Source organism: Dendrobates tinctorius, unplaced genomic scaffold (genome assembly GCF_039654945.1).
Source record: "Dendrobates tinctorius isolate UK_male_01 unplaced genomic scaffold, ASM3965494v1 ptg000035l, whole genome shotgun sequence".
Classification (NCBI taxonomy): domain Eukaryota; kingdom Metazoa; phylum Chordata; class Amphibia; order Anura; family Dendrobatidae; genus Dendrobates; species Dendrobates tinctorius.
In genome coordinates, this window is record NW_027361703.1 from 25,457,270 (window position 1) to 25,484,232 (window position 26,963).

The following is a 26,963-nucleotide window of genomic DNA, read 5'->3' on the forward strand; positions in this document are numbered from 1 at the left end:
TTTAGCACACTCTGTAACAGCAAGCTCCGTCCGCAAACGAATCACCTCTGCTTCCATACTTTTCAGTTTCTTTTTGTCTTCACACTGTTCCTTACTCAGGCCTGGCTGCTGTAAGTCTTTGTCCCACTTCTTCTCCCGCAGAAGACCTCTTTCAGTTTCTGTGAGTACTCCTACCTCTTCTCTGAGGGACTTATTCAGACCTTGCCACAATGCCAGGTGACCTTTGAGCTCGAGGACTTCTTTCTCTAGCCCTTCTAGTCTGTGCTCCCTTTCTCTCTCAGAGCGACAGTCACCCCTAGAATCTGTCACACCGATCATCCGAGTCAACCCTCCAGTTACCCTCTGACCGTGTGTCCACCCCAGTCACCTCATCTCCCAGCCCACCATCTGTCTTGTCACGAGATGTCAGGTCAGTAAGTTGGGCAGATGTACTTTTTCTTCCGGTCGGTTCTACCTCTGACCTGTCCACTTTAGGAGGCGTCACTGTCTCAGTTTCCGCTGGCCCCACAGTCGAAACGTCTTCATCGTCCGACCTTACGTCATCAAACACGACAAAGTCTCGGCCCCTCTCAAAGGTATGCCCTAAGTTTGGTGGCATACTACCACCTTGACATTTCCCCTTTGTCATCTCAATCATAACTCTGTCCACCGTATAATTCACAATGACCCCATGGTCGCAGCGAACCCTGACGTTTTTCTCGGTCAGAGATAGAATGAGAGGAGTTCCTGTCAGAGTCACCTGACTCTTTGAGTCCAGCCTACCAGGGACTCCTTCCCGGTGCAGCATCACGGTACACACCTGTGGCCCATCGTTATCAGAAAAATACATGCCGCACTCCTCAAAACTCATACAGACACACTGCGTTTCTCCAGACATACCCACTGAGGCAACCAGTGCTGCCCTTTCCTGAACCACCCCAATTTGGGTCGCCGCCCCCTCCTGGGACTCCACCCCTTTTTGGGTTACCATGCCAATTTGGGTTACCACTCCAATTTGGGTCACCGCCCCCTTTTGGGACTCCACCCCCTTTTGGGTTACCACTCCAATTTGGGTCACCGCCCCCTTTTGGGACTCCACCCCCTTTTGGGTTACCACTCCAATTTGGGTCACCGCCCCCTTTTGGGACTCCACCCCCTTTTGGGTTACCACTCCAATTTGGGTCACCGCCCCCTTTCAGGATTTCCCCATGACCGTTCTGCAGAACTTCTTATGCCACAGTTCACACAGTACAGTTTGTCTTTTTGGGCTGGTACTGGCCTTTTAAGCACGACACCACACCAGTTCCTTCTGGTGCTGCCACAGCTTCTGCTGTCACAAATCACCGGCACCACTGGTTGCTGTTCACACACAGCAGCTGATGTCCTCTTCGTAACCCCGCTGAGTTACCAGAAGCCACTTGTCCCCTTCGTAACCCCGCCGAGTTACCCGAAGCCGCTTGTCCCCTTTGTGACCCCACTGAGCCACAGCAAGCTGCCTTGCAAAAAACCTTCATGACCCCTCTGAGCCACAGCAATCACTTTCAGGTTTTGCAGAGGAAAAGAGGAAAAAGAAAAAAAAACGCACCACACAAAAAACTCACGTGTCCTGTCTGTGTGCTATTCAGGACATACCGTCTCCGCCTGAGACCATCCAACTCACAGGGCGCACCGGGTGCTATTCAGGGAGCCGACCCTCCTCGCAGGGTTTCCCAACACACCGGCCTCACCAGGTCCAGGGGCTCAGCGGGAGCTCTTCAGGACATCCGTCTCCTCCTGAGACTGCCCAACACTCACGCCTCACCAGGTCCAAGGTCATACCACATGCTCCAGGGAGACAATTCTTCTCCTAGAATCTCCCAACACTGACCCTCCAGGACCTTGCTCACTGAACCCTCTACACAGTCTTTATCTCTGACACTGGTCAGTACAACACAGACTCCTGTCTGTTTCCTGTGTCGGCCCCACAGGTCTTTGGATACCTCTTCTCCACAGAGGCACCCTATAGCAATCACCAGTCTCTTTCTCACTGACCCCGGTCAGTACAACACGGTTTTCACGGCCGTCACCTGCAGGCCGCGCAGGTTCCTGGACGCCTCTTCACCTCAGAGGTATCCCACAAATATCAATACAGTCACTTTCTTTGACATCGGTCAGCATTACTCATGATTTTCCAGACCATCTGCTCTCCTGGCTCAGAGCCGCCAGTCCGGCAACATGTGCTTCTTGGAACCGCTGCCCGCATTATCCACCAATTGTAGGGATTCAACTCGCTCAGGAGAAACGGGAGACAATCAGGAGGCACGTTCCTTTAAAAGTTCATAGAGTTTATTGCTCCATAACCCATAAACCAGCACATAACATAAGGAATAGCCTTTAGCTCAGGCAAAAGTAAGTATAAGTGTCCATTGTTTCAGGCTCAGTCCTGGAGTCTCAGCAAACACAGGAGGCTTATCCCTCCTCACATACAGACAATATCCACAGGCCTCACCGGGTCAGCAGCCTCAGCACGTGGTCTTCAGGAAGGTAGCACACCTTCCTCCACATAGGCCTGCCGGGACCTTCCACATGGCCCAATCAGATCCATGCGCTCTCTCTCCATGTGACCTACCCTGGCCACATTATATGGTCCATAGCCACGCCTACCGGGTCACATGACTATGACCTCATCACAAGTCCTTCCACACCTACACTCTTCACAACAGTGTTCTTTAAACACACCCCCTGGGTGGGTTTGTAGGTAACTGGCCCGTCCATCTCCCCAGTTACCTGGAGACTTCTCCATGACACATTAAAGCAGCACCTCAGCAGTATCAATTGCTGAACAACACATAAGTCTCCATCTCAAAGCCACCCACTTTGGGATACATAACGGCCATTCCGTATTCTGCCATTCATCCTTTCTCCTGGGACATCCACACAGCGCCCCCTAGCAGACTCAGTGGTTACTACATCACAATATATATATGTTAGGGACGGTGGAACGCACTAAATATAAAATAACATAAAGTGTGTTCGCTGCCCGGGGTCCACCGTGCAGAAGGTGTTAACACTGCTGCTAACTGATGGCGGACGTACAATATGGCGGTATAACGCATGCGGGTTGAACGTCACCCAGGTGCGCTGAGCGATCTCTGTTTTACTCACAGAGATGCCTTAAGTGCAAACCACTAAAGGGCTGAGCCTGCTAGCGTCACAGGTCTCAGAGGAGTGCACGCACGGTATATGGTCACAGGAGCTGGGCCCTAGGCAGAGGGTCAGCGTCCGTCTAGACCTACCATGCGTGTGGCTTCGCAACTGCGGACGCCAAAAGGAGCTGCAGACTGCAGCGAGGCGACAGACACTGCTGCTAGTCGACAATGCCCAAGAGGGAGCGCGCTGTTGGACGCTAGTACTGTGTAGATGCTTATTGTGGCTATAACATGCCACTGGCTGGCGCTGACTCTAAAGCTAAGTCCTTATACACACTCGGAATATCAGAGGGAGGGGATCTTAATGAGTCATTCGCAGGTTCATGCATCCATCATCATTCACACAGTAGCAACTAGAGACTATACTAGCGCATGGCCGAGCGGCCATGCAAACTTTTTATAGCCAGGACCTTCCGGAAGCTTCCAGATCCCTGAGATGGACCAATCAGATCTGGAGAAGGACGTGGACATGTGGCTCCCGATCTCCAATGGGAGATCGTCTCGTGAGCATACGGAGGGACTTAGCCTCTGGAGTGATTTGCTGCTGAGCAGCCTGCATTGCCATTGCTGACCCAAAGGTGGCAACAACAGCCAACCCCACAGAGCAGGTCTGGGCAGAGCGGCTGGGGAGCTGGGATTGCTGAGCAATGTCCTCTGCGGTAGAAAGATAATGGGAGACCGCAGAATGTGAGGCTCTAGATTCCTGTTGAACCGCTGCAGGAACCTGACGCCTAACGTATATATATCACTTGTTTTGACATACATTAAGTTAAGATTAATTGCTTCCTATGACGCTACTATTGAAGAGTAATTATATATATATATATATATATATATAATGTCAATCAATAGGTAAATAGTTTAAAAATTAAAATAACATATTAAGGATATATATATATATATATATATATATATATATATATATATATATATAGGCAAACTTGGAAGCAAAAATCTGGGACATGGTAACAAAAAAGCAATCATTAAATTTGGACTGGTGGAAATAAAAAACAAATGCAGTGTTACATCAGGAAGCAACTAGTAATCAGTAACTATCAGAAGGTATCTCAACCACCTCACTAAGCCCATTGGGCTACAAACATGAGAGCTCATAATTCCAGAAGGCTTCTCCTTGTATGAGCTTACGCAACCGTTTGGGGCATCACACACAGCGGACAGAGAATTAGACCCAAGGGGGTACCTAGTGGATGGGATTTTGGAGTGTTTTTTTTTAGGGTAGAAGCTTTATTTTGGATAGATAAAGTACTTTGTAAGCTTGGTAATCAGTGCACCGGCCATGATTCATACCTAAATGTATGGAAGTTAAAGTGAATATAAAGTCAAAATGTGGTAGTTACAAAGTTACATATTGTCATGAGCTTCCAACATCTCTCTACACCAGTGTTCCCCAACTCCAGTCCTCAAGAGCCACCAACAGGTAAGGTTTTAAGGATTTCCTTAGTATCGCCCAGGTGGTAGAATCATTGCCTGTGCAGGTGAGCAGATCTCACCTGTGCAATTTTAACCCCTTCGCACCCGAGCCTGTTTTTGCCTTTGTGACCGGGCCAATTTTTTCAATTCTGACCAGCGTCACTTTATGAGGTCATAACTCTAGAACGCTTCAACAGATCCTACTGATTCTGACATTGTTTTCTCATGACATATTGTACTTCATGATGGTGGTAAAAAAATTTTAGATATGATCTGCGCTTATTTGTTAAAAAAATCAAAATTTGGCGAAAATTTGGAAAATTTTGCAATTTTCAAACTTTTAATTTTTATGCCCTTAAATCAGAGAGTGATATCGCACAAAATAGTTAATAAATAACATTTCCCACATGTCTACTTTACATCTGCACAATTTTGGAAACATAATTTTTTTTTTAGGAAGTTATAAGGGTTAAAAGTTGACCAGCGATTTCTCATTTTTACAACAAAATTTGCAACACCATTTTTTTTTAGGGACCACCTCACATTTGAAGTGAGTTTGAGGGGTCAATATGACAGAAAATACCCAAAAGTGAGACCATTCTAAAAACTGCACCTCTCAATGTACTCAAAACCACATTCAAGAAGTTTATTAACCCTTCAGGTGCTTCACATGAATGAATGGAATATGGAAGGAAAAAATAAACATTTAACTTTTTTTCACAAACATTTTACTTTAAAACCATTTTTTTTTATTTTCACAAGTGTAAAAAGAGAAAATGAACCACAACATTTTTTGTGCAATTTCTCCCGAATACGCCAATACCCCGTATGTGGGGCTAAACCACTGTTTGAGCACACAGCTGAGCTCAGAAAGGAAGGAGTGCCGTTTGACTTTTTCAATGCAGAATTGGCTGGAATTGAGATCGGATGCCATGTCGCATTTGGAGAGCCCCTGATGTACCTAAACAGTGGAAACCCCCCACAAGTGACCCCATTTTGGAAATTAGACCCCCTCCAAGGGATTTATCTAGATGTGTGGTGAGCACTTTGAATCCCCAAGTGTTTCACTAAAGTTTATAATGTAGAGCCGTGAAAATAAAAAAAATCATTTTTTTTTCCACAAAAATGATCTTTTAGCCTCCAATTTTTATTTTCCTAAGGGTAACAGGAGAAATTGGACCCTAAGAGTTGTTGTCCAATTTGTCCTGAGTACGCTAGTACCCCATATGTGGGAGAAAACTACTGTTTGGGCACACGGTAGGGCTCGGAAGGGAAGTAGTGACGTTCTGAAATGCAGACTTTGATGGAATGGTCTGCGGGTGTCATGTCGCCTTTGCAGAGCCCCTGATGTACCTAAACAGTGGAAACCCCCCACAAGTGACCCCATTTTGGAAACTAGACCCCCCCAAGGAACTTATCTAGATGTGTGGTGAGCACTTTGAACCCCCAAGTGTTTCAGTAAAGTTTATAATGTAGAGGCGTGAAAATAAAAAAATCATTTTTTTTCCACAAAAATGATCTTTTAGCCCCCAATTTTTATTTTCACAAGGGTAACAGGAGAAATTGGACCCTAAGAGTTGTTGTCCAATTTGTCCTGAATACGCTGGTACCCCATATGTGGGAGAAAACTACTGTTTGGGCACACGGTGGGGCTCGGAAGGGAAGTAGTGACGTTCTGAAATGCAGACTTTGATGGAATGGTCTGCGGGCGTCATATTGCATTTACAGAGCTCCTGATGTACCTAAACAGTGGAAACCCCCAATTCTAATTCCAACCCTAACCCCAACACACCCCTAACCCTAATCTCAGCCCTAACCATAACCCTAAAAACAAGCCTAACACCAACACACCCATAACCTTAATCCCAGCCCTAACCCTAGCCCTAACCCTAACCCTAGCCCTAACCTGTGTACCTGCTTTTTTTTTCTTTACTTTTTTTTATTTTTGTGACAAGATCGCTGCCCTGCGATCTGACTCATAGTACCGCCACTTCTCCTCTGATCTCACACTGACAGATGATCAGAGGTGAAGCAGCGTTACTATGTGACAAGATCGCTGCCTGGCACATAATAACGCGACTTCTCCTCTGATCTCACAATGACAGATGATCAGAGGTGAAGCAGCGTTACTGTGTGACAAGATCGCTGCATGGCACAGCTGTGCCAGGCAGCGATTAGCTGTGCCAGGCAGCAATCTAGTCACACAGTAACGCTGCTTCACCTCTGATCATCTGTCAGTGTTAGATCAGAGGAGAAGCTGCGTTACAATGAGTGAGATCGCCGGGAAACAAGCAGCTTTCCCAGCGATCGCTCCCATTGGCTGCTGTGACGCTGACGTCATCAGGACCTGAACCAATCAGGTCTCGATGACGTCGGGGGTCCCAGCATGCATTGTGCACCGGGATCCCCGCGTTGTAAGTTATGTGGGGGTCCCGGGGGGCACAAAACCGCCGACAGTAGATAAACGTCGGCGCTGCACAAAGCCCAGTAAGCGCCAACGTTTATCTACTGTGGGCGGTCGGGAAGAGGTTAAGGAAAATCCTGAAAACATGAACCGTTGGTGGCTCTTGAGGACTGGAGTGGGGGAACACTGCTCTACACTATGTTTTACTATATACAGGTGCTTCTCACAAAATTAGAATATCATCAAAAAGTTAATTTATTTTAGTTGTTCAATACAAAAAGTGAAACTCGTATATATTATATATAGTCATTACAAACAGAGTGATCTATTTCACGTGTTTATTTCTGTTAATGTTGATTATTCTGGCTTACAAATGAAAACCCAAAAGTCATTATCTCAGTAAATTAGAATACTTTATAACACCAGCTTGAAAAATGATTCTAAAATCCGAAATATTGGCCTATGGAAATGTTTGTTCAGTAAATGCACTGAATACTTTGTCATGAGTGCTTTTGTATGAATTACTGCATCAATGCGGCGTGGCATGAAGGCGATCAGTTTGTGGCACTGCTGAGGTGTTATGGAAGCCCAGGTTGCTTGGATAGCAGCCTTCAGCTCATCTGCATTGTTGGGTCTTGTGTCTCTCATCTTCCTCTTGACAATACTGCATAGATTCTCTATGGGGTTAAGATCAGGCGATTTTGCTGGTGAATCAAGCACAGTGATATTGTTGTTTTTAGACCAGGTATTGGTACTTTTGGCAGTGTGGACAGGTGCCAAGTCCTGCTGGAGAATGAAATTTCCAACTTGAAGCATGAAGTGCTCTAAAATTTCCTGGTAGACGGCTGTGCTGACTTTGGTCTTGATAAAACACAATGGACCTACACCAGCAGATGACATGGCTCCCCAAACCATCACTGATTGTGGAAACTTCACACTAGACCTCAAGCAGCTTGGATTGTGTGGCTCTCCACTTTTCCGCCAGACTCTGGGACCTTGATTTCCAAATGAAAACATCACCTTGGACCACTGAGCAACAGTCCAGTTCTTTTTTTCTTTGGCCCAGGTAAGATGCTTCTGGTGTTGTCTATTGGTCATGAGTGGCTTGACACAAGGAATGCGACACTTGTAGCCCATGTCCTAGATACACCTGTGTGTGGTGGCTCTTGAAGCAATGACTCCAGCAGCAGTCCACTCCTTGTGAATCTCCCCCATATTTTTGAATGACCTTTTCTTAATAATTCTTTCAAGGCTATGGTTATCCCCGTTGCTTGTGCACCTTTTTCTACCACACCTTTTCCTTCCACTCAACTTTCCATTAATATGAATGGATACAGCACGCTGTGAACAGCCAGCTTCTTTAGCAATGACCTTTTGTGTCTTACCCTCCTTGTGGAGTATGTCAGTGACTGCCTTCTGGACATCTGTCAAGTCAGCAGTCTTCCCCTTGTAGTCCATGAGCCGGGCCAGATATCGGTACTACCCGGAGTGACTAATTCTCTTTGGTGTTTTTAGGTAGATGCATGTCTGTAGTTTATGTTTTGATATGATAGCCCTTGCACATCAGTAGCTTAACCCCTTCAGGCCTATTTGTACCCAAATGCCTAAGCCATTTTTTGTAAATCTGACCTGTCACTTCATGCGGTAATAACTTTGGGACGCTATCACCTTCCCACGCCATTCTGAGATTGTTTTCTCGTGACATATTGTACTTCATGGTAGTGCTAATTGTGAGTCAATAGATTTTACCTTTCTGCATAAAAAATTACAAAATACACGAAAATTTGGGAAAAATTCGCTATTTTTGAACTTTGAAATTCTCTACTTTTTACAAAAATGCTGATACCCCCCATAACAGTTATTAGTTTACATTCTCAACATGTCTACTCACATTGGCATCATTTTGGAAATTAAATTTTATATTTTTCGGATGTGATAAGGCTCATAGTTTTATACGCAATTTTTAAAGTTTACGACTAAATTTCCAAAACCCATTTTTCCAAGGACCAAGTCAGTTCGGACGTCACTTTATGGGTCTTGTATAACAGAACCCACCCATACATTACCCCATTTTGCAAACTACACCCCTCAAGGTGTCCAAAACGGATTTTCAAAACTTTGTTAACCCCTTAGGTGTTGCACAGGAATTCAAGCAAAATGACAGTGAAATATCAAAATTTCAATTTTTTGGCAGATATTCCATTGTAATCCAATTTTACCTGCAACCCAGCAAGGGTTAACAGCAAACCCAAACCTAAAATTGGTTACCCCAATTCCGCAGTTTATAGAAACACCCCACATGTACACGTAAACTAAATTATGGGCGCGCAAGAGGGCTCAGCACAGAAGGAGAGCTAGGCGGTTTTTGGGATAATAGATTACACTGGAAGAAATCTAGTGGGCCATGTCGTATTGGAGAGACCCTGAGGTACCCCCAGAGTGGAAACCCCCAAAAGGTTACCGCATTTTGGAAACTACACCCCCTAAGGAATGTTTTAGGGGGTATAGTAACCACTTTGACCCAACAAGCGCTCCATTGGAGTTTCATGCACTTGGTTGAGGAAATTGAAAAGTACGTTTTTTACCGAAAAATGTCGCTTTAGGCCCACATTTTTCATTTTGAAAAGGGGGACCAAGAAAAAGTACACCCCACTTTTTATTCCCCATTGTCTCCCGAACATGGCAATACCACAAGTGTTGTCTAAAACCACAGTATTGGCGCACGGCAGGCTTCGTAAGCGAAGCTGCGGCAAAATTCACTGTAAGAAATCTATGGGGCCATGTCACATTTGGAGACACACTGAGGTCCCGCACAGTGGAAACCCCAAAAAAGTGACCCCATTTTTGAAACTACACCCCCTAAGGAATGTTTTAGGAGGTACAGTAACCACTTTGCACCGGGAACCGGCTCCCGACCCGCGGCGATCGCCCGGCATATGATCCGGGTACGATTCGCCGTACCGCTACGGCGGCCGGCGCGAAGGGGTTAATGGTATTTTTCACCTTTTGAATAGATCCTACCTATATTTCCAAAAAATAATGATTAAAGGTCGATTTAGGGGAAATGCCAAAATGTCAATACAATGCATGTAGTATTTGTAACAAAATTTAATCCAAGTTATGTAAATACACACTGAACATGTCATGGGCTTGTCCATACTAATATGTGTGTGTGTGTGTGTAGGTGTGTGTGTGTATATATATATATATATATATATATATATATATATATATTGTGTGTGTACGTATAATTATATAACGTTACTCCATAATATCTTCAACATCAGACTCTGAATCTGACTGTTGTTCTACTGGCTCGTCTTCAATACCCTTGTTCTGGCATGTCTGTAACCTGCACATGTCCGTGCACTTCAGGCCATTGCTGAGGCAAGTACACTGAGGAAGTTCGCATGACCGCACACACTTGCAGGACAGTAGCTGGATAATAGCTTCTGGTGCTGGTGCCCCTCGCATCCACTTGACAACAAGCTTTCCATCATTATCTATCATCCAACCGCAGTCTGTTTGGTTTGCAACAAATGGCTGGCTCTGCAGACTTCTCCTCCAGATCGCAGCCTGGTAGTTTGCACGCAGTGCATGCATGAAAAGGCAGTCTTGGCAAGGAGGGAGTTGACTTGACTCTACCACTCCACGTCTGGCACAGAACAGCTGATACCGGAGCCTGTTTACCTCAGTTGTTTGAGTAGTTGGCAGGTAGATGTGGCAGGTGATTAGCTGTAACTTCTCAAAGAGTTCGGGGACACTTCCCATGAACGACCAACTTCCTGAAAGGCATCCTGGTATGTCTTGTTCATCTTCAACTGCTTGAGTGTCGTCATCTTCCCACGGCCAGCGAATGCACTGACTGTGTCACAGCCTGTAAATGCATGCATACCAATCAATGAATCACACACGCTGCCTCCCAATGTTCTGCTCAGAGTGGTGATATCCAGGAATCTTGTCCGGTTCTGTGTACCGCATTTCTGGAACAGGTGGGATGGGATTTTGTGGCACATGCCCAGACACAGGACCATGACATCAGTATCCTCTGAAGTGATGATGACAGACTTGTAACCAGATTCTGCTGCATGAAGAGCATGGAGAAGGAGGCGTGTGTCTGCTTCTTCTTGACTTGACTTAAGGTCAGCAGCCTCTTCCCACTGTTCTTTGGTGATGTTAAAGCAGAGCTGCTCACATGTGACATACATCTCCTTCTCCTCAAGCTTCTCCCTGTAGTGTTTCGCCTTCTATTCTTCTACCAGAAACTTTATGAGACTTGCCTTGTTGGAGGAATTACTTAGTAGCTTTCTCCACTGCTGGATGTTGTGCCCATGTTGAATGTTCTTGAAATGGATCCCTGTGCCTTCATATCTGTTGACTCTTTCTGTATCTTTGATGGATGTCTCCTTGTAGACGTCAAAGACAATATCAATGCGCTTGCTCTTAGCACCCTCATGGATAGCGCGACTCATTGCTGTGCCTGCTAGGTGGGCAAATGTTGCATCGTTTCCCTTCAGTTTCTGAACCAGGCTCATCCCATCAATGATGGTTGCAGAGGGCTCAGGGATCACCTCTGCAGGAGGAGCATTCCTCTCCAACTCCCTTGCTAGGGCAGCCTTGTTGGTCTTGCGGATAGACCCATCACCGTTGGCAAGTGCCCATGGCAATGGCCCCAGGGGATGAGTCAAGACATCACTCATTTGTAGCTTTCTGTTCTCAGCTACAAGTATCATCTGGCCAAATAGGTTCCTGTCAGCCTTCAAAATTACCTCCTTGCCAAGGCCTTGTCTGTGTGTCTTCATTCTGATGTTAGAGAACGTTTTAAGATTGTTCTTCGTCATCTTGTCATGAAACAGTGTAGTTGGCGTATCGGTACCCAAACGCTCATCCTTGAATGTGTGATATGCATCCTCTCCTATACTGTATGCCCCTAGAAGGTCTTTGGCTACATCTGGTGGTGCTGCAGTCGCTGTTGATAAACTGATAAGTTCACCATTATGCTCTTTGTTGAAGGGGTTCAACCAACCAGTCTCCAGCAGTTCAACAAAAGATCGGACATCGGCTTCATCTCTTCTAATCCTGGACACCTGTAGGTCTGAATGACTGAAGTCAGTATATTGTTGGCCTACTAGGGCCCTCAGCTGCCTCAAGTACATGCTGCGGTACTCCGATGTCAGGTAGAATCTGGCGACAGCTCCAACTTTGAGGCTGAAGCCTTTTGTGCCCCCTGGTGTCTGGGTGTCTTTGTTGATTGTTTCTTCGATGGTCTGGTCCACAGGAATCCGTCCAAAAGGATTCTTGCTACCGATCTGGACCGAAAAGCCACCTTTCATGAAGTATTCATGGACCTCTGGGTGGTCTATGGGCAGCCGAGACATCGTAGCATAGTAATAGGTTAGGTATCGGGCATAGTTGACCTTGTCATAGGCAAAACACCACGGTATCATCTGTCGGATTGCTCCTAGGTGAAGCATCCAGTTGCATTCTCTTGAAGCTCGAACCAGGGCCAGCATGGTCTCGACCATGTCCAAGTATGACATCCAGAATGCTGAGAGTTGTTCATTTCTGAAGGTCTCAAGATAAACTTGAAAGAGCTTCAGGGTAAGTGTGCAAGATTCATTATCCAAGAACTTTTCGAAGGATCCCTGCGACACACTGATGCGAAAGTTTGTGATGTTCTTCAGTGTTTCATCCAGATGGTGAAGGTCCCTTGCATGGATTTCTTCTAGCCATGGAAGGAAGTTTTTCCTTGCAAGCCTCATAAGTGCTTCATAGACCAGCTTGTGTAGTCTCACTGCTCTGTTGTACCTCCGGCCGTCCATCACTCCAGACACTGATCCTTCAGCGATGACACCGGATTCAACACACAGATCTCTAAGGCCTGCATCCTGAAATCTCTTACCTATGATGGAGAGGAGATTACAGATTGTGTGGAAGACACCCATTCTAATTATAATGTTCTTGAACTTCTCCTGTTTCCAGATAACCTCGGCAGCTTTGGCATAGAGTGCTTGATCAAACATGCACACAATTCTGTTAAGCTTCAGGGTCTGCATGATGGCATGTGTTTGCTCCAAGACTTCATTCACAGTGGACATGGCTGTTGCAGGAGCATTGATAGTGGGCAGGTAGCTTACAGTGTCCTGGGCCACTACAATGTCGCTGCGGATTTGGATGTTGAACCCAGTCCAACTGCTAATGGTCTGATCCTCATGGTCTGACATTCTAGCCAGAAGCCAGATATGGTTCTTGGTTTTTGAATCCTGGACCTCCTCGGTAGTGTTAACATTCGCAGTCTCAATCCTGGGTGGCCCTCCCCGCCGCCCAACATTGTATATTGGTAGCATTAATTCTGTCAGAATTATGCTTCTTTTCTTCGACTTGGTTACATCTGGCAGGACTTTTGTTACAGAGCATGCAACATTGGACTGAACAGCGATGCCATTGACTCTATGAGATGTACCTGCTCCACTTAGTGTCTCCTCAAGTCTGTCAATGTTATCCCAGGCCAAGGTTGTGAACACACCAGGGTAGATATTTGCTGGCATTGGGATGTCATCCGTTGAACATTCCAACTTCTGGATACAAAGGGCTGTATCGATCTCCTCAGCCGTTGAATATGACACACAGTGGCCAAGACGATTCAGAGTTCGAACCAGTTCTGTATTGCCGGTCAAAGACTTAATTGCAAAGGACAGCAGTACGTGCTTGGGTGGCTTTGTCTTTCCATTGGTAACAGCAAAAACCAAGTCACTGCCGAAGGATGTGGCAAGACGTTGAGCTCTTTCAGAGGGAGTTTGGCACTCACAATCTCCTGTAAGCAGGGTTTGCAGGAATTGAGTGACTAATGCAGGAACGACATTCTGATCTGTATTGGGAGGCCATGGCTGACTCACATCTTGCTTCTTGATCTCATTCCTCAGCTGCATTGCTGCTTTGGTTACGACATCTCCAGAATTAGCGGCTCTTGCTTCTTGCAGATCTTTTGTCATGCTGTGTGCTTTCCGGGCAAGGTCGTCCATTGATAGGCTATATGGATAGACTAGAAGCTTACCTTTCTCATCGGAGAGAAAGCGGAGTGATTCACCAAACTCTGTTTCAAGTTTTCGGCGAACATGTTTCTTTGTCGATGGTTTCAGTTTGATGATACCACGGGACATCATGCATCTCTGAAGCCTAGATGTGAGGTTTATCATAGGCAGTACTTCTGGGTTTGGGAACAATTCAGTCCTTATATACAAGAAGAGTTCCTCAAGGGCTTCTCTCTCTGCCTCTCCGTAGCGTACTTCCTTGCTTTCTTCCTGATTTTCTGCTGCACCAGACCTACAGGCCACTTGGGAATCATCTTTTGTGAATAGTTTGTAGCACGACTTGTGGTAGTGCCCCTCTGAAGCAACAAGGTCTCTGCTAAGTAAACCAAGGATTCTCTGTGTGCCTTTCCTTATCGCTGCTCTGCGGATCGTCTCATCTGCTCGTAGCTCAACACACTGGACGATTGGCTCCCTTGTTTTTTCTCCTTTGAGATACTTGCTTGACTTCTCGCAGAACATACATACTTTGGCATACACCCTGCTATCACTAGGGGTACCCCTCGGTAGCCTCCTCCTGGGGATTTCGCTTGCTGTTTCGACATTGACACCCTTGGCAAGGATAGAATCCAGTGACTTCTTCATTGTAAAGAGACTACGACATTTACGGTGATATTGTATGTGTGGTATTTCTCGTTCTTCAAGGCCCTTAGCTGCTTCCAGGACAGATTCATGCTGTCTGATCTCTGCAGCCCTAAGCAATGTTTTCCAGGAGTCCAAATCCTGTAGGGACGCCAGATCATCACTGTCATCATTAGAGCAGTGTATGATACAGTCGATCCGTGATTTCTTCCTCGCTGGTACTTCCATCATGCCATTAGATATGTCAGTAAACACCTGCAAACACAAAGAAAAACATTAAAACCCTTGGCACCGAGTGCCGTACGAGTACTGCTCTCTCGTCCTGGACCAAAGGACAAGAGCAGTACTAGTACGGCACAACCCCTTTAGCATCCCCGCCGCTAATCGCGCAGGGATCGGGGGTAGATGGCCGCACTTACCGGCAGCAGGGCTTGTCCCCTCGCCGTGTGTGGCCATCGCGCCGACCCCCTGCAGCTAGAATCACTGTGATTCGCTGGGCTATATAGCCCAGCGAATCGCAGCATGCCTTGTAAAACATGGCGTGATTCGCTGCAGGGGTTCGTGCCTGTGGAGCGATTGGTGCATTTACCAGTCACTCCACAGGCCAGGGGGAGGATGTCAGTGTCTGATCTCCTCCCCCTGTGCTGCGATTGGCTAGAACATCGTTTGCTGTTAACCCTTGCTGGGTTGCAGGTAAAATTGGATTACAATGGAATATCTGCCAAAAAATTGAAATTTTGATATTTCACTGTCATTTTGCTTGAATTTCTGTGCAACACCTAAGGGGTTAACAAAGTTTTGAAAATCCGTTTTGGACACCTTGAGGGGTGTAGTTTGCAAAATGGGGTAATGTATGGGTGGGTTCTGTTATACAAGACCCATAAAGTGACGTCCGAACTGACTTGGTCCTTGGAAAAATGGGTTTTGGAAATTTAGTCGTAAACTTTAAAAATTGCGTATAAAACTATGAGCCTTATCACATCCGAAAAATATAAAATTTAATTTCCAAAATGATGCCAATGTGAGTAGACATGTTGAGAATGTAAACTAATAACTGTTATGGGGGGGTATCAGCATTTTTGTAAAAAGTAGAGAATTTCAAAGTTCAAAAATAGCGAATTTTTCCCAAATTTTCGTGTATTTTGTAATTTTTTATGCAGAAAGGTAAAATCTATTGACTCACAATTAGCACTACCATGAAGTACAATATGTCACGAGAAAACAGTCTCAGAATGGCGTGGGTAGGTGATAGCGTCCCAAAGTTATTACCGCATGAAGTGACAGGTCAGATTTACAAAAAATGGCCTAGGCATTTGGGTACAAATAGGCCTGAAGGGGTTAAGCTACTGATGTGCAAGGGCTATCATATCAAAACATAAACTACAGACATGCATCTACCTAAAAACACCAAAGAGAATTAGTCACTCCGGGTGGTACCGATATCGTCAAAATTGGCTCTTGGCCCATGGACTATTGATTGTGGAGCCTACTGAAACAGAATAAGGGACCTTTTTAAACACTTAGGAAACCTTTGCAGGTGTTTTTTCTTATTTTCTCTAATTTACTGAAATATCGAGCTCTTGGGTTTTCATTGGCTGTAAGCCATAATCATCAACATTAACAGAAATAAACACTTGAAATAGATTACTGTTTGTAATGACTCTATATAATATGAGTTTCACTTTTTGTATTGAAGAAGTTAAATAAATTAAGTTTTTGATGATATTCTAATATTGTGAGAAGCACCTGTATATACGTGCATATACTAGGAATAATCCCCCAAAAATACCGTTTAAAAAAAGTGACATTTTCTACTGTTTTGACAAACACAAGATGAGGAATCCACTGGGTGGCAATTAATTGTTTTTGCTCTGTGTGTGGCTGAGTGATTACGGTAGTTATGCATTAACTGTACGATTTCAGACCCAGCAAGGGGTTTCCTGAGAATAAGCTGTCTCTTCAGCTAAGTCTGTAATCACCGTGAAGTAAGTTTGACTCTAATAAAGTAAACACACCTAGTTCTAAAAGCTTCTCATCTGGTGGGAAGTGTCTTTCTATGTCTTTACAAAGGTTACTAATGTACATTATTGTGATTTATGGTGTCTTTGTGGCCCGGGAAGACGTCAGCATTAGTATTAGATGCCGTCCTACAATGGGTGATCACTAGGAGCACCATTGTACAATGCCTTCCATGTTTCCATGGAAATTACTACTAACACAAGAACCCCTTGCTCATGTGTCCAGACTACCTGCATGATTGTGCGGCTTGTACAAGGCAGGGCCTCCTGTCTAAAAGGAAAGTACGTGTAGCAATAACGTTTTTAAGCGTATGCCCAAATTAGTTACTGTAGTTGCAGATTTTGCAATCCTTATTTACGTTTATTTTTCCTGTATTTTTTTCCAGACATGTGTCCATAGATCTTCATCTGAGATGATCTGCTCCTCCACTCCATCCCTGAAAGGACTAAATCTGAGGCCACCAATTGTAACCCAAGCTTTTTTCATTTTTGATGGAGCCATATCTGCCACATTTAAATTTACATTTGTAAATAATCCAGTATTTAAATCATTAGATAAACCTTTGGTGATTGCAACAGGTAACATCCTAGAAATTAAGGTAAACTATCCAGTTATGCATTTTTTACGTTATTATGTGCAATGCATTATGTTTCTGTATTAGCTTTCATACAAGTGCAATAATACTATACTGTACTTCCAGACAATTCCTCCCACGTAAAAATTCACATCCAGCCACAAAGATCAGTGCAGAGATCACGTGGTGGCACGTGGCCTTCATGGTGAAGTAAGGAAAATCATTATAACTGCAGCAGTATTATAGGTGGCCGACCTTAGAGAGAGAAAGCTGTAACATGAATCACTTGGGCCTAGTGCTACATCTTTCACAGGACTCCACACCTAAAATATTCCATTTCTAATGATATAATGATATTTGACAAATACAACACTCAAAGGGACGGTGTCATCAGAAATGATCTATTATTCACAACAGGGTTTTGTGTTAAATGTAATTTTGACAGTGACACTTTTTTCCATATCACAAATTTTATTAAAAATGGTAATTTTATTCTTTTTTATAATCTAACTTTATTTTGTTTCATAAAATCCACATGTGTATTAGCAGCAATGAATAGGCTCCGATCCTATCTTTTGTATTAAAGTGCATGTGCAATGGTGGTCATGGTAAAGGGAGGTGTATCAGGGTCAGCTGTGATCACACCTATTGTGATTGGTGGATCCTGCATTATCAGCTGTGTATGTAGGTGTTACCTGTCATTGTAATCCTGCCTCTGATTAGGAGCCTGCTGAAAGCTCCTCCTGAAAGGTCACAACTTATTATCCTGATTCATCAAGAACTGCAATTTTCTTGCCCAGTTTTGATGATGGGGCGTAGTGGAGTTAGACACTTCTGATTTATGAAGACATGCACGCCTCTTCATAACTCTGGAGCGTCTGATTGGCGGCATGCGCCTCCGTGCTTTACCTAAGAAATCTTAATCCAGTTAGATACTAAACTGAGATTTCTGGTGTACGGAACGCCACACCAAACAAACTGTGGTGTGACGCCTCCGCTGTGCCCTCATCCCACCCTAGCTCTGTACATTTCAGCATAGCTGGGAAAAACTGTTGTGAAAATATCAAAAGTTGAGTCAAAATTTGTCAAACTTTTCAAAGCTTTTACATCACTTTATTTCACTTAAAATCTTTGATGAATTAGGGTCTATGAGTCGAAAATATACCAAGTGACGAGAATGAAAATTGTAATACTAATATTGCTTTGTAATAAAGATCATGAAACTAAAACATTGCCAAATAGAAAATATGTCATTTTCTTATCATACATTTACTTTAATATTATTAGATTACCATATTACATGGGTGCTTTGTTAACCTGCATAGTTGGTCATTGTATGTGGGTTTCATTTCTAATTCTTGCTGATCGGTTTGGTTTCAGGGAGATAATATTGATTCTGATGCTGTAAGAGGAGAAGTGCTGAAAGTTGGTAACAAGAGCTGTGAAATTATTCAATCTAAATCGGATTTTGTGTCCTGTGCTGTTTCCAATGACTTGATGAAAAGCAACAGTGAGCTGAAAATAGAGGTATGACCTGTTCATTTTGGTGTGTGGAGTTCTGTATAACTAAGCTTACATCGTCATATATCAGTTTATATATTATTACTGAAGGTCGGCGCGTTCTCTCCTCATAATCAAATTGCGCTGCCTTGTTTGTTCATCAGTCATTTGGCTACTGTTGATTGAAATTTCCAAATGTCTCTACGCAAATCATGAATAATTAAGCTGCACGCCTGCTGTGAATGATAAACTTTTATCACTTGTAGCGTGTGGAAAGCTGCATTGTAATTATCTGAAGAGGGTGCACAAGGCAGGTGCATTTCTGGCTCTTGAGACCCCCCCCCCGGGCCATTCAGACCGACTCAACATGTAGTGAACATATATAACTTGTAACAGCAGTTTTCATTAGGGAAATGACATGTAATTGTTGTTTATCAATGTGCGCTAAATAGGATTACCCCCGGTTAATCATGAAAGAGCATTGGATGTGGTAGTAGAAGTGGCTTGGGTGTAGAAGATGGAGTTTTATAAACTTCTGGTAAGATTATAGTATATATGAACACATGGATAGGAAAAGTTACGTGAGAATTCAAGGACTTTTCTGATAAAAGTAACACTAAGAATACCCAAGTATAAAAACTAAACAAAAAATTGAAAAAACAGTGGTGTCCATAGTTCATGCACCGTAATGTGTAGTTCATAAAGATGGCACCTTGTAACCATGGAGGCCAATCACTGTCATCAACAGTTTCCTCCATAGATAATATCTGGCTCTTCAAAACCTATTTTTTAGCAGAGAGAAACAAATTAAACTTCAAACATGCATGACTATTTGATTTATTTTATGCTGTAAGACTTTTTACATGCTGTCGTTATTTTAGCTCCTACAGGAAACGTCCTCCATTGTCATTGGTAAAGTGAGAGTCCAACCAAACCACAATTACATAGGAATTATTTCTGGGGTCCTGTCTTGTTTTGTCCTGCTTTTTATAGTTCTGGTGGTTTGCATATGTTTAAAGAAGAGAAAGCAGCTGAAAGGTAAAACACTTTCTCGTTCAATCAGTTTGGACCGCCATCATTATGAGACGACTTGCCACATTTTATCAATATTTCTTTGTAGATATAGGCAGCGAGCGGGTCCTCTTTGATGGAAGGGTACATACACCTCATTTGGATAGACTTGTGAGTGCAAGGAGTGTAAGTCCTACAACTGAAATGGTATCCAGTGAATCTGTGGACTACCGGTCTACGTTTCCGGAAGGTAGGAGTCATTTATTATCACTACTCATACAGTATGGATAAATGTTAGCCTGAAAAGACTTGCCCTATATAATTGTTGTGTTTCCTGTCCTGATTTTTGGTAATGATATTATAATAACCTAGTATGTCTGGGACCACAAACCTTAAGTGGATAAACAGACTAGAGTATGGAAATCATCACATCACAAAAAATCTGATGTCTGTGTTGTCAAACCATATGTAGATATGTGTTACAGCGGTCAGATTATTTTATTGCACAGTGGCCATCCACAATGTTTATGTATGGCGCTTGGATCCAATCTAATTTTCTCATATACTGTGCAAAGAGCATAAAAACCCAAAAGTAATGAGCTGAACACATGTTGGTATACATGCAATTTGTAGGTGCACATTCATACTGTGGCCATTTACAAACATAACCTAAGGTAAAAATAAATAAATAAGAAAATACCCTGCAGCAAGTGAATAGTAACAGTACATATAAATACTATTTTCATAAAAAATGCATAAAACCCATCCCACCGCAACAAGGTGTACCCAATCAAGATGGTCCTATCTCTAGTATTAAACCTCTCAATGTGCCAGCAAGCATCAATAGATGGGTGCTGAGCATGGCCCAAGCCTGACTATTCAGACACCTGCCTGTGGAAAGCTATGTATACAAAATGCACAGCCCAAAAAGGGAGAGCCACATCCCTGTATGTTCAAAGTACAAAAAACTAAAGAAAAACCAAACAAATGAGCTGGAACACATGTTGGCATACCCTGCAGTAAGTAAATACAGAAATTAATAGTACTAGTACATATGCATAACATTGGGGACTTATGTCACAATTTTGATCAAAATAGCGTAAAAGCCATCCCATAAGAACATGGTGTACCCTCAGGATGGTCCTATATCTAGTATTACAGACAAAAGAGTGTATACTATAGACCCTTGCTTTGACTTTTCTAAATGCCACATATAATAATAAACTGTAAAGCTTCTCCTACCCATTACAATGTTAATTACATACAGTACACAGATTGTACTCTGATGCCATCTGTGTGCTGTCAGTGATTTTCATTGATCCATAGACTTCTATGGTTAAATTTGTCCCTCGACTCTGATCAAAAACAAATACCTTATATACTCGTGTGTAAGCTGAGATTTTCAGCACATTTTTTTGTGCTGAAAACGTCCCCCTCAGCTTATACGCGAGTAATTGTCCAGAAAGCCGGAGGGGGAGCGGCGGAGCAGCGGCAGAAGCCGGCAGCACCGGTTGTAACTGTGCTGCTGCTAAAAAGAAATGAATATTCATTTCTCTTACAGCAGTGTCGACTTCCAGAAGACATCATAGTCACCCTCCTTGCGCTGTCGCTGCATCTTCGTTGTTCCCGGCACCGGCAGCTCTTCCTGTGCTGAGCAGTCACGTGGCACCACTCATTAATGTAATGAATATGCACTGTTCTCCACTCCCATAGGCGTGGAGCACATAGGCGTGGAGCACATAGTCATTACCTTAATGAGCGGTGCCACGTGATCGCTCAGCACAGGAAGCACTGCTGGAAGCCGGAACGAGGTGCTGCGTCTGCGATGGCACGCTGGAGGAGGGTGAATAGGATGTTTTTTTGAAGCATGCATACCAGGAAAGGATGGGTGAGCCATGCATACAACAACAGGACCGGTGGGGGAGGGGGCATGCATACAACGACAGGATCTAGGGAGCCATGCATACAACATGGACTGGGGGAGCCATGCATACAACAATGGACCGGGGAGCCATGCATACAACAATGGACCGGGGGAGCCATGCATACAACAATGGACCGGGGGAGCCATGCATACAACAATGGACCGGGGGAGCCATGCATACAACGATGGACCGGGGGAGCCATGCATACAACGACGGACTGGGGAAGCCATGCATACAACTACGGGACCGGAGGAGCAATACATATAACGACGGGACGGGGGGAGTCACACATAGCAGGACAGTGATGGGCGAAGCCACGCATACCAGGACAGGGATGAGGGGACAATGCATACCCGGCTTATACTCGAGTCAATAAGCTTTCCCAGTTTTCCGTGGCAAAATTAGATGCCTCAGCTAATACTCGTGTCCACTTATACTCGAGTATATACAGTATGTCTTTATGATTTTTGCGGAAACATGTTTCGCTGAAAAAAACATGAACATGTGAATATTACCATAGACTTTAATGAATATATGTTCTATTCTGGAAACTCATGCACTGAACACACATGTTAAAATGGACATCTGAATGTGACCTAGGACATAGCTATTGGGACATAGCCCATGATATTGAGGGAAAACCTGGAGTTTGGAATTGTGAGCAATTAAGAAATAGTCGTTCTACTCTTTTTACTCACGTAGCCGGTGAAAGTGAATATGGCTGTCACTCATTACATATGTGAAACAAGTAAGTAATGTTCTGCAGAAACTCTGCTTTAAGTGCATGACTCCTTGGTGAATCAGTATATTTGTTCTTCATGATTCATATTGTTTTATGGATACTATAGCAAATTGCAGCACACCCTCCCCTGTTCATATTTTACCCAAGCGTTAATATCAGTCACCCAATCACATTTTTCACAGTTTGGATTCTAGTTATTAATTACAGTTTGTTTCTCTGTAACCAGATGAGGGTTTTCCTGCTCTTGCTTGCAGCAAAGTTGTTCAGATTTTCTCATTAGATTGTCTAGTTTAGTTCCATCTGATGGTCGGATGACATATAATATGTTTTATTCTTTCCTTTTCTCTCTGCTTCTCTGCATTCCTGATAAGATGAAGATTGGTAAAGAAACTCCCATTCCTAAGACTGCAGGATATGAATCACCTCCTGGCATTTCCTTGGTTTCATAGTTACTGAACCTTGATCTTAAAGCCGAACACACATAATTCACATCTAACGTGCAATCTTCCCAAATATAATATGTCCATTATAATCTTCTACCACTGTACTAAATCAGGAATATAGGTTAGGTACAAAAAAGGGTCTTTCCCCCCTTCTTTACTCCTTTGTCTTTACCGCCGTTCTCGTACAATGCCCAGAATTCCTCATGACAAACAACAATATTTCACATGTTTCTCAAATGTCATATTGCCATAGACTAGGATAAAATATACTAGCTTAAAAATACCTTTCACCAAATTGGGGCTGTCCTTTTTATTTAAGAAAATAAAGTGGGCAGTCCAGACAAGTGATTTTGAACAAGTTAGTGTTGATACCGCTCATAAGTGCCCCTAATAATTGGATCCATACCACACATTAAAAAACAGACAGGTGTCTGGCAAATACTTCCTTAGTCGTAGTACTAGTATGTCGTAATTCTACAACTAAGGGCGTTTTTGCCAGAAATGCATCTGTTCTTTTAATGTGCTGTATGGATCCACTCATTTTTTAATGAAATTCGAATAAAGGACTTTTATGTTACCGGATCGACGTGCTAATTCCTCCTTCCTTTATCGTAGGAGCACTTATAAGCTCTTTAACACTAACTTATATTTAATAAACGTACCATTATGAGGTTGCCCACTTTTTTATTAACTAAAAAGGGCAGTCCCAGATTGCAGATAGGTAATGCATAAAATGTGCTGCAGGTGTAACAATGATATGGCTAATGCTGATCTCTTGTGTTGCATTTTTTTTATCCGATTGTTGAACTTTTATGATACATTTAATCTATTAGGTGTCAGAAAGGAGTCACCCAGTACAACAGCAGTCTAATATAAAAAGAGACTTAGTAAATCCAGATAAGATCGCATCATGTGAATAGGTTTGATGCAAGTCAGACTATCTGCCCTTTGCCATAGCAAATATTTTGTGTTGTCCCAATGTTCCAGGTCATCTAAGATCTATCCCATGGTATGGCCGCATTAATAACTGTATGGGTTTTTTAAGAAGTCATAAGGGTTACAATGGAATGGTATTTAGCAAATCTTTCTCATTCCTTCTGCTTTCACTAATTCACATGATCGCATTGAATAGAATTTAATTCTATGGTTTTCAAAATGCCAACATGTTTATTACCTACAGATAGATGTTCATGGCTAGCGTTTACCATATATTGTGAGTATTTTCCTTCACTGTGTGTTGGACAAAAACTGTAAGCTTTTCGCTCTAAAGTTTCTCATTCTTTTTACACATTATAGATCAGTTTCCGAATTCATCTCATGGTGGATCATGTCGAACAGCTCAGTATCCTCACAGAGATCTTTCCCCTATATTGTCAAGTGGAGATTCGGACATTGCCAGCCCGTTGTTGCAGACATACGTCCATATTGACTTAAGCGCCTTAAGTTCTGACCTTGTGAAAGAAATAGAGCACATGGTTATCGGTGTGGACCGCCTCTTAGTGCACTTTAATAAAGTAATAGGAAGAGGTACGGTTTTGCATGCTCGATTGACTAAAAACATTTATGATAAAAAAATGGAAGTATAAAAAAAAGCTTAATGATAGCCCCTTGGGGAATGAAATGACTTGATAGATGTTGGTTTCTTTCAGGACACTTTGGATGTGTGTATCATGGTACGCTCTTAGACACTGATGGGAAGAATTTGCACTGTGCAGTGAAATCTCTAAACCGTAAGTGTAACGGAGAACATATGCTTGCCGGCTCAGGCAATATTATATGAACAGTATGTAGCTAAATATCTATGGAAATAGTGTGAATTATTGTTAAATATGCTAATTACATATTGCATAATTGTTACCTTCATTATGCTAGTCTTTGATTGGGCTTATTTGTTGAACTAATTTTGAAGTATGGTCTTCAGTTCACTAAAGTGGTACATCAAAACTAAAAGACCGAGACTTCAGCCATGCCACTTAAAGGTCCAGTTTTATGCAATAGCATCAAAAGATGTAGTAACCGTAAAATGCAAAAAGCCTCTGCAGTATCGCTCAGTATTCTACTCACCTGCTACGTTTGCAGAGGTCCTGACACTCAAGAAAGCTGAAGACGCACAAGCCTATGTCCCAAGATAGCATAAACCTTAGGTGGGGTAACTCAGTATATTCCTAGGTCCCTACTAGTACATAGGTTTGGCTATTGAAACAATTATTTGACTGGACTATAGTGTTGGAATATGGCCACACATGAAAAAAGATAATCAAGAGATGTTTCATAATGAAAATCACTTCGCTAAACACAGCTGATAACCAGAGGTCCAACTCCTGGTTCCCATGCCCTGATTAAATAGGTGTACATGCTGGTCACTAAAAAGGATGGACATCTATGGTCTACCGGTACAGGATCTATTCTTCCTGTGGGCTGACTACTCAGATCCATGTACAACACGAGACCTTATTTGTGACAGGAGACCTACTGTCTGATGCCCATATGCCTACTAAGGCACAAGGGCAGGGGTTGCCTTTATGAGACATCCCTTCTAATTTGATACTCCAAAAACTATAAGCATGGAGCATTGCAGAAATGGCATAACCAAATTCTCACCTACATAAAATGCTAATTTTCTAAACACCTCCAGATTACATCTAATCTCATGAAAAGCATCTTGTACCTGTGAAGGTATGACGGTAATTCTAATGTAGTCACTGTATGGAGATTTCACAATCGTTTTTCCATGTCTACACAATAATTATTTCCTTTCAGTAACTCTTATCTTGCGATTGCTCAACATATGTTAATAAAGGAATCTACTACTAAAGGGGTTTTCCACTTTAAATTTTTTTCACTTATTTTTCCTGGCCGTATTAAAAATAATAAAATCAGTTTGTACCCACCCTTCCTGGGTCAAGTGTTGTGTTGCCAGCCATTGCTCTAGTGACTTGTACAGGCTGCAGTAGTGATGTCAAGTCACCAGCACTGCAGTCAATCACTGCGCTCAGAGGTACAGTAGATGGCACAAGCTGTTGAGCCCAGTGAATTATTGCAGCACTGCTGATGTGATGTCATTGCTACACCCTATAAACAATCACCAGAGCAGCGTAGGAGTCACATCTTTGGACCCAGGAAGGTTTAGTACCAGCTGACTTTCTTACTTTTAACACTGCCAGGATGAATTAGTGAAAAATAAAAGTTTAAAGGTGAAAAACTTCTTTAAAGCAACACTCCAGCATTTTTTTATTGTAGCGCTGCAATATTGCTTCTAGCGTAACATCAAAGTCAATGAACTGGTCACAAGAAATTCACAGGTGAAACAATTCATACAACAGATCATATGATAATATACTTATTTTTTCTGTAAACCATCCACCCTTTGCATATTGCAGCTATTCATCTATGTCATCAGACTGATATGTCGTCAATTGTATCTTTAAGGTATTACAGATATTGAAGAAGTTTCACAGTTTCTCAAAGAAGGCATAATCATGAAAGATTTCAGTCATCATAATGTTTTGTCCTTGCTGGGCATTTGTCTGCCCACAGAGGGTTCTCCTCTGGTAGTGCTGCCATTCATGAAGCATGGAGATCTAAGAAACTTTATCCGGAATGAAACCCATGTAAGTACATTGGTGACTTATCATGTAAAGACATAGCAAGAGGTCTGGTCAATTAGTGGCTCCTTTGGAAAATCTATCAACTCTCCCGACACACTGAAAATATTCACAGCAACCTCCACCCAATGTAGTAATTGCAACTATACATTTCCAATGTATAGTCACTATACTGACTTGACTCTGCTCAACTGCCATTGCTTCTGCATCTGAGGTCAACGCCCTTTATCTTCTCGTCAAAAATGGCTGCTGCAAAGGCATTGAAAGTAAAAACGTAAAGAGATTAACTGGAATATAAGTTGGTGTGCATGCAGCATGTTGGCGCATGTTCAGGTTGGCCACTAAACAGACAAAACCTAAGATAAAAACAAAATAAGCAAATAACCTGCAGTAAAAAAAACAGCAATAGTGCATGGAATAATATAGGGTATTTAACATAATTTTGATTTAAAAAATGCAAACGCACTCCCAC

The 26,963-nt window shown here is 43.0% G+C and overlaps 1 protein-coding gene across 1 annotated transcript in view; it reads left to right on the forward strand.

The window, feature by feature from the left end:
- MET (MET proto-oncogene, receptor tyrosine kinase) overlaps positions 1-26,963 on the forward strand; it is a 200,772-nt gene that overhangs the window by 133,567 nt on the left and 40,242 nt on the right. Inside the window, exons 11-17 of the mRNA XM_073573343.1 lie at positions 17,077-17,289; positions 18,646-18,792; positions 19,647-19,803; positions 19,886-20,026; positions 24,183-24,413; positions 24,536-24,616; positions 26,316-26,497. Of these exons, the coding sequence (XP_073429444.1) occupies positions 17,077-17,289; positions 18,646-18,792; positions 19,647-19,803; positions 19,886-20,026; positions 24,183-24,413; positions 24,536-24,616; positions 26,316-26,497 (1,152 nt within the window). The remainder of the gene's footprint in view (positions 1-17,076; positions 17,290-18,645; positions 18,793-19,646; positions 19,804-19,885; positions 20,027-24,182; positions 24,414-24,535; positions 24,617-26,315; positions 26,498-26,963) is intronic.